The sequence below is a fragment of the Antrostomus carolinensis genome, unplaced genomic scaffold (genome assembly GCF_000700745.2).
Source record: "Antrostomus carolinensis isolate BGI_N321 unplaced genomic scaffold, ASM70074v2 scaffold28457, whole genome shotgun sequence".
In the NCBI taxonomy this organism is placed as follows: Eukaryota; Metazoa; Chordata; class Aves; order Caprimulgiformes; family Caprimulgidae; genus Antrostomus; species Antrostomus carolinensis.
This window is the reverse complement of record NW_010328512.1, coordinates 21,495-30,365: the sequence shown is the minus strand read 5'-3', so window position 1 is coordinate 30,365 and position 8,871 is coordinate 21,495. Positions and strand designations below refer to the sequence as shown.

Genomic DNA, 8,871 nt, shown 5'->3' with positions numbered 1-8,871 from the left:
AGGAGCAGTTTCTCAGGGTAAGAATTTTGATGAAGAGAGCAATGCTTCTATGAGTACTGCAAGGGATGAAACACGCGACGGATTCTACATGGAAGATGGGGATCCCTCTGTGGTTCAGCTGCTTCATGAGAGAACATTTGCCTTCTCTTTCTGGCCTAAGGTTGGTTAGGGGTAGAATGGCATTTTATCAATACAGATAAAACATGGGAAATGTGTTCGCAAAATAACAGCAAGCTTTGTATGATTCTGCAGTTCTAGTGAGCAGGGGACTTTTTTCTATTAATTATTTGTGGAATAGCATTTTATTCTTCAATTTCATACAAATTAGCAGAGGAAATTAAAGAATTACTTTACTGTAAATAGTGTCATTTAGTAAAACAACAGACTACTGACAGACATGAGTTCCTCATGGGCTCCATAACTCTATGTCAGCAGAATCACACCTCTCGCACCTCTGTTCATGGAAGCACACGTACGATTTTGAATTACAGATTTTGTTTGCAGAGCAACCTGCAGCGTTGTGAGCGGAGATTTTGTAAGATCACCTTTTTATTTTGGAGTGAGGAGAATGTAGAGAAGAGTATTGGTGACCTACATGATCTAAGCCATTATGTAATGTTGACAGATGTAATTGTATTAAGGTATCCTGAAAACATAAGCAGCGGTTTTAGATGGGATAAAGCTGTATCTTATTTTGGTAACAATGCAGAAAATTATCTAATATAAAATGTTTTTAAAAATATGAAACCGTAACCTCGTAATTAATCCATACATAATTTAGTACTCTCCTTTGCAGTAAGGGTAGAGAGAAATAAAGTAGTAATAGTCTTAAGCTTACTAATCACCATAACAGGGCCATCTGGTTTGGGATGGGGGGGCAGGGCGGGGGGAACTTTGCTCTTAATAGGCTTATTCCTGGGGAAAGCAGGCAGTCTGTTGCAGCTGCTGAGATTTGCTAGTGGCTTTTGCGCTGTTTTGCTGTTCAGGAAGCTAACTGATGTTCATATTCCCTAAGCAGCAGTATTTCTCATAGTTGTGAAGTTTCTACTACTTCAGGCAAGCTCGGATAAAATGTGCTTGTTGAATAAGGAAATGGAAAAAATCAAGTGATACTCATCTTGTTTGCTTTCAGCATGTATTTTGGAAACATGGACTAAAATCTTATTCCATTCATAATGTAAAAGGAAGACAAAAAATCCTTCATCTGTACAGGTTCAGAATAAGTAGACTAATAAACATAATTAGAGATTTTTAGTGTACACGCTTCAGTGAAATCTGAAGTGATAATGGGCGTGGAATGAAAATTGACATTCATTAGATGTCCCTAGGTTGGTGCCTGTTTCATAATGTTGAACTTTATTAATAGTGACGCTAATGAGGATCCACTTCCTAGGACAGAATTGCAGATCCAGCCTCTTGGATCTTCAGAACTACGGCTTTTAAGATACTGGTTGCAGATGTTTTGATTTTTCCCTTCCTAACTGTTGATTTTGCTAACTACTGAAGTTTTGCAGTGTAAAACAATAGTGAGTTTCTGTTAAATTTGTCAGTTAGTACGTTGTCTTACGGAAAACTTGGTCCCTCTTCCTCGTTCCCCCCAGTATAAATGCAGCTTTTAAATTCTAGTGATGTTTTATTCTACAAAATTGTCTGTGTATTAGTTTCTTGTAAAGTGATCAGTTTATACTGACCTGCAAGAGTAGTTGTTTTTGAATGTATTTCTTAAGCTTTGGAAGCTGGACTGTGTCATTATTACACTCGTTTGAGTTTAAGAGGCAACTCTTGCACTGAAGGTTCGTTACATGCTTTTCCTTTATGCAGGACCGAGTAATGATCAACCGATTAGACAACATCTGTGAAGCAGTGCTGAAAGGGAAGTGGCCAGTAAATAGGCGCCAGATGTTTGATTTCCAGGGGCTCATACCTGCGTATACTCCAGCAGCTGTGGACAGCCCTCTACAAAAAAGGAGCTTTGCAGAGCTCTCCATGGTTGGTCAAGCCAGCGTCAGTGGCAGTGAAGATATCACCGCTTCTCCTCAGTTATCAAAGGCAAGCCTGCTTCTTTCTCTTCCTTACATAAAACATTTCGTCTTGCATGTGCTTATTTGCATAATAGAAACAAATTTAAAATGGCAGTTCTTTAAATAAAATAGGAAAAAAACAAAAAAACCTGAAGGCTTTGTTTTCAGAGTTACATGTTTGGACTTTTATTTTAAATTCAGCATGGCAACCAGAGCTTTGCTGATGTTTGGAAATGCTCGTTTTTCATTAGGAAGATGCACTCAGTTTATCGGTTCCACGTCAGAGGAGGAGGAGAAGAAGAAAGATTGAAATTGAGGCTGAGAGAGCTGCCAAGAGGAGAAATCTTATGGAAATGGTTGCCCAGTTACGTGAGTCTCAGGTGGTCTCAGAAAATGGACAAGAAAAGGTTGTAGATTTATCAAAGGCCTCACGAGAGGCAACAAGTTCTACCTCAAATTTTTCATCTGTTACTTCAAAGTTTATCTTGCCTAACGTCTCCACACCCGTGTCCGATGCCTTTAAAACTCAAATGGAGCTGCTGCAAGCAGGTCTTTCACGCACACCCACAAGGCATCTACTAAATGGCTCTTTAATAGACGGAGAACCGCCCATGAAGAGGAGGAGAGGAAGGAGGAAAAATGTAGAAGGGCTTGATCTGTTATTTATGAGCAACAAACGGACATCATTGACTGTAGTAAGAGAGCAACCTTTTTGTCTCATGTTTGTTCTTCTTTGTCTAGTACTTTTTGAATGTGAGTTTAAAGTGGTGTTACACTTTCCCTAATAGTAATGTACAGTTTTTACCCAACCAGCTTTTTCTTTGTGTTTAGAGCTGTTATTTCTTTTTGAACCAAACAAAATGTTGTTCACGTCAAGCTTTTACTCTAGCAAATTGTAGCCAAGTTTTATGTAGCTTGTACTTTTCAAGTATGTCTTTCGTACTGTGTAGAAAAGGAAAGGTCTTGGGGATCATTAACTGGAAATGCATGAAGCTGCTCTGTCTTTAATGTTCAAGGATGCTAAATTTACAAAATTCCCTAATGCAATGATGTTGCTTTACATAGTATGAATATTTAAACCACATTAACTCTTGCCTGTCCAAAATCTTGAGCATTTAGCTTCTGTCCCTGTAATTATTTCTCTCGGGTAGCTGTTCCCTGGAAGTGAGAATTTATACCGATGTTAATGTTTTCAGGAGGATGCAGAAGTGACCAAAGCTTTTGAAGAAGATATGGAAGCCCTACCAGCAAGGAGTGTTCCATCTCCTGGTCAACTGGACCCAGACACTCGCATCCCTGTAATCAATCTAGAGGATGGGACCAGACTGGTGGGAGAGGATGCTCCTAAAAACAAGGATTTAGTTGAATGGCTTAAATTGCATCCTACTTACACTGTAGATATGCCAAGTTATGTACCAGTAAGTATGTGATTCTAAAAGTGGTGTTGTATTATATTAATACAGAAGTTAGTTTTACAGATGTCAAAATGAATTTCCTCACCTTGGGCGTAGTCATTGGATTTTGTAACTGTTGGTTTTCAGTAGAGGTTTTCTCTTTAGCCACGCTTACTGTAGTATCTAAACATCCAGCTGGCACCAGGGTGTATGGGTTGCTTTTCCTTTCTTAATATTTGTATATAAGTGTGTTAAAACAATGCTTGTGTCAAGTTCTGCAGAATTTATTCATCTGATAAGAAAAAAGAGTTTTCTGAGATAATCTGAGGGTAAAGTAATTGGCCTCTTCTTAAAATTGTTGTGAGGAGGGTTCCATGGTTGGTGAATTTTTTTAATTTTTTTTTTTGTCAAGAAAATGAGAAACTAAAAAGCAATACATTTCTCTTCTTTCCAGAAGAGTGCAGATGTGCTGTTTTCCCCATTTCAGAAGCCGAAACAAAAACGACACAGATGTCGAAATCCTAATAAATTGGATATAAACACCTTGACAGGAGAAGAAAGGGTACCTGTTGTAAATAAGCGAAATGGAAAGAAGGTAAAAATTAAGTTCAGTGGAGGTCTTTAATAGTGTCTTTGCATGTGGAAAGCTGGTTTTATACTCCAAACTTTATTTTTTAAAGTTTAATTATTAGTCACTGGCAGTTATTCTTACTTGAACGTACCCAGTTCCTTTAATTCCTTCTGTGCTCTTTGGGTGTGTTCATATTAATCACTTGAGTAAGTACCTCTTTACTTTTTGAAACTAGCACATTTTTTCCTTATATCAGATATGAATTTCATTGCTAGCCTTGCCTAAGCTGCAACATTTTACTGAGGGTTTTTGGGGTTTTTTTTTAATATGATCTTCTCAATTCTAGTCTCATTAGCTGGTTTCCACGTAGTTTTCCACAGTCTGAACTGAAAGTCTTTACTGCCATCCTTCAGAGATGAAAGTGCACAGACAGAAAATGTGCATATAAATAGTTGTGGGGTTTTCTTTCAAAGTATTAACCTTGCCTTTTGCATTAGATGGGTGGAGCTATGGCCCCTCCAATGAAGGACTTGCCAAGATGGCTGGAAGAAAATCCTGAATTTGCTGTTGCTCCAGATTGGACTGACATTGTTAAACAGTCTGTAAGTGAAACTCTTATTCCACTGTAGATTATAGCACAGAAAAGTTGAAGGCTGTGTAAATTGGTTATTAAGTCTTTATCTCATAGCTAGTTTTGAGCTGAGGAAGTTGTAGTGCCTGGGTGGGAGTTACCCGGTTCGGGGGTGAGGTGGTGATAACAGGCTGCTGCAGGATGGGATTGAAGCACACTCGAAAAATCAGCTGCAGTAAGGCAGCCTTCAGCATTTGTTCTGCTTTGGTTTTTTCTTATAAGCAACAATCCCTAATAAACACAGGTATTCATACGTTAGGAACAATTAAGAAAGTATTTGTCAGGTTCATAACAGAAATAGAATTAATTGTCTTTGTAACAGGCAGCATCAAAGGATTGGGTTTTCTGCCTTTTATTTTACAACAGTTGTTTGAAAACAAAGGGTACAATTCTGCAAAGACTCAGTTTAATAAAATATTACTATGCTGAAGTTTAGTATGGAGTACTAAAGTATAAACTCAACTGCAGTATGTTAGGGCTGTTTGTTTGGGTTTTTTTTTTTTTAAATGAAGGTGCAGAGTTTCAGCATGTTTTGTTTCACTGCTGTGTTTAAATGTACAAAATCTGTGACTTTGCTTTCTTCAGTTTTTCTTACATGTTCTGCTGCCATTCAGTTCGGTAGCTAACTAGTCATGATCTGCCAGGGTTGAAAAGCCACTTTTGGAGTATCCCTTCTGTTTCTTCTGTTGTTATCAGTTAACTGTTGAAAGCTGTAAAAGCCAATAGAGAATAAAGCTTGTGTATTTGCCTCCCCTTTTCAGGGTTTTGTTCCAGAGTCCATGTTTGACCGTCTTCTCACTGGACCTGTTGTGAGGGAGGAAGGAGCAAGCAGAAGAGGAAGAAGGCCAAAAAGTGAAATTGCCAAAGCAGCTGCAGCAGCTGCTGCTGTAGCATCAACTTCGGGAATCAACCCACTACTAATGAACAGTCTGTTTGCTGGAATGGACCTCACAAGCCTCCAGAACCTACAGAACCTGCAGTCTCTCCAGCTCGCAGGCCTCATGGGCTTCCCGCCAGGGTTAGCAACAGCTGCTGCTGCTGGGGGGGACGCTAAGAATCCGGCTGCCATGTTGCCTCTGATGTTGCCAGGGATGGCAGGATTGCCCAATATGTTTGGACTAAGCGGATTGTTGAATAACCCGATAACAGCTACTACTGGAAATGCCACTACTGCTTCCGGTCAAGGAGAGACTGAGGATGGCGCTTCAAAAGCTGAAGAGAAGAAAAATGAGAACGAAGAGGAGAACAAAGACTCTGAGAAAAGCACAGACACTGTTTCTGCTACTGACTCTGCGAGTGGATCTGTCAGTGCTGCTACTGCGGCAACTACCGCTACTGCCACCACTACCACCACCACCAACACTGGATTGCCCACAAACCCTCTGGCCTTCAATCCTTTCCTGCTGTCTACCATGGCTCCTGGCCTCTTCTACCCATCTATGTTTCTACCTCCAGGACTGGGAGGATTGACTCTGCCCGGTTTCCCAGCACTAGCAGGACTTCAGAACGCAGTGGGCTCCAACGAAGAGAAGGCTACTGACAAAACTGAAGGAACTGCCTTTAAAGATGAAGAAAATCTCGAAGGCAGTGATGCAGAGGAGAGCCTTGATAAAACTGCAGATTCCTCCGTTTTAGAAGATGAAATAGCACAGGGTGAAGAATTAGACTCACTTGATGGGGGGGAAGAAATAGAAAACAATGAAAATGATGAATAACCAGTACCAGTTACAGTTAAAGTGTTTTAAACTTTTGACAAGTGGTAGTCCTACTGTTTACACTCACAGTTAATGTCCATACTTAGTTTTTATAAGCTGTTCTGTAACATAGTGTAGCAAAAAGAAAAAAAAAAATTCAAGTCATGTTATACAGATGTGTCAAAAGGTATCTTGGTCATTAAGTATTGTGCAGTGCATTATTTATTATCCCTAGGAGAGATGAAATTTGAGAGGTGATCATGTCTTTTTAAGGAAATTGACATAATGCTCTGCTTTTTTTTTTTTTTTTTTTTTTTTTCCTCTGGTACCATTGGTATTATGAATGAAGCAGCAATTTGTAATCAAGTGGCACTAATAGAAGGAAGTGCTGCTTAAAGGAAGGATGAAGTTATATATTTAATTTCTTTTTTTTTTCTTTTTTTCTTTTTTTTTTTTTTTTTTTGCTGTGAAGGTCAAGATGAAATTTACCACACATATCCTACTCGCGCTTCATTTTGACTGTATGGGAGTTCACCCGCTCACACGCGCGCACACACCCACACACACACACTCTCTCTCTGACAATCTTCATGATAGTGTGAATGTCTCTGTCTTGAGACGCAGCAATAATAAGGCAGCTGTTGAATGTGAAGAGTACCTTTTGGAAATTAACCCGTGGAGAAGGTTCTTACAGGATAAAGCTACAGTTTAATCGTCTCGTGATCTTGTAATGCACTGGTATAAACAAAAAGAAAAAAAATCAGGTACCTTTTTTAAATTAAAGGACTTTGTTACTTTAGCCACAAAGCTAAACAGCATTACCTCAACTCTAAACTAGCCTTGAAGTTTACAGACATGACTTTGTAAATGTATTGTTTTTCTTTGTTGTGATGTCTTTTTATTTTTTTTCTTTGGAAACTGCTATCATGTAAGATAAGATGTAAATTGCTGCCAACTGTAGTAATGATGCTTTTAATAAAAGTGACCCATGATATGCAGAGATGTAATTATAGAATGTAGTGTTTAGGGACATCACAACTGGTGTTCGTCTTCTGTATTTGCATTGTGGCTTTTTTATAGCATTTTTCTGCTATATTCTTTCTAGATTAGTGGCTGTAAATGCTGGACTGATTGTGTCTTCAAGGGACTAGGCAGGAGAGAAACCTTGAATTACCTTTATATTTTCCACTCTAAGTAACTACAGAAATGCACGCTAAAAACCCTACTTTACTCCTTCAGAGGGGCATGAGAGGCAGAGAATACTTTAAAATGTGTTCAGCATGTGATAATGTGGTACACTAAAGAACAAAAGGGCAAAAGAAAAATGAGGCTTTAATAGGCACAATATCTAGGTCATTTATCCTTGGTTAATGGGTAGAAAAACACAATGCTGTAGTGACAGCAAGGGATACAAAGGCTCTGTGGTATCCTGTAGACCAGAGCTTGTGATGCCAGAAACCACTGTGTCAAACAACCTACATGAAACTAAAACTGACCCACTTTTCATCAAAACCAGTGCCTCTTCTGGAGAGCTACCGATTTGTACCCTTTTGTGACCTTTTGATATTGGAGATAATGTACCATTTGAGAACTTCAGTTTTCGCTGTGTTGTCACCTTGACACACATGTACACAACCACATCGAGAGTGAGGATGAAAGGTTAGATTTTCAGTGGAGTACATGAAGAATCAGCTATTGGAGTAGTCAGCTGTGGGTGGACCCCCATCTCAGGACTAATATGATCTGTGCCTTTGGCATGCTGGAGGGCTGCAAACCTTGCTCTCGTGTCCTCTGTGAATTTGCATGAGAGCTCAAATGCACAAGTATCACAAGGCCAAAATTCAGTCCTGAGGGGAAACTATGGAAAGGAGTGAACTTTGCCTGAAAAGAACGATGAAAGCAGATGAGGAACGGAGGCTTAGGAAGTGAATTTTGTGTGAATGAATCAGAGGCACATGCTGTTGAAATGAATAGATGTCAGGACATCTTGCACTGCCACTTAAATGGATCGTACGGAGTTAATGAAGGTCAGGAAGGATTCCCCCTGCCATGTACGTCACTGAGCAGTTGACAAGGTGTGTGATTCCTGCCTCTTTCTAAAACACCACACATAGACTGCCACAAAAGGTGAGAGGCTGAGAGCCAAGGTACGTTAACTTGATCAGGTGTGTTACATACTCTGTTGCATTTGTTTGAGCTGTTACTTAAGTTCTGTAAAGCCTCGTGTCTTATTTTTTCTTCTGCCTATAGAATTCCCACTGTAAAGGCTGGTAGGTGCTTCCTGTTGTGTGTATTCCACATACTGGTACCAAATAGCCTTTTTAAATTATTATTATTATTCAGTTTTATAATTCCCAGCAAAGATTTATACAGACTAATGATACCCCTTGGGAGAGCCCTTTTTAATTGGCAAGATGAGAAATTACATTGTTGAATGCCACACTTGCTTCTCCTAACCCCCTTTGTCTCTCGAAATGAGGGGGAAATTCTGGTGACAGGCTATTTCTGCCTGTAGGTTTTTGGTCATGGAAACAGGGTGTTTAAAGGACAAATTCTTACA

The 8,871-nt window shown here is 39.4% G+C and overlaps 1 protein-coding gene across 1 annotated transcript in view; it reads left to right on the top strand.

Moving 5' to 3' along the window:
• The window catches only part of CHD7 (chromodomain helicase DNA binding protein 7), a 50,778-nt gene extending 43,468 nt beyond the window's left edge, over positions 1-7,310 (top strand). The window contains 7 exon segments of the mRNA XM_010172281.1: positions 3-160; positions 1,822-2,049; positions 2,273-2,716; positions 3,218-3,439; positions 3,870-4,010; positions 4,484-4,588; positions 5,379-7,310. Of these exon segments, the coding sequence (XP_010170583.1) occupies positions 3-160; positions 1,822-2,049; positions 2,273-2,716; positions 3,218-3,439; positions 3,870-4,010; positions 4,484-4,588; positions 5,379-6,332 (2,252 nt within the window). The 3' untranslated portion in view covers positions 6,333-7,310.
• The last annotated feature ends 1,561 nt before the right edge of the window (positions 7,311-8,871 follow it).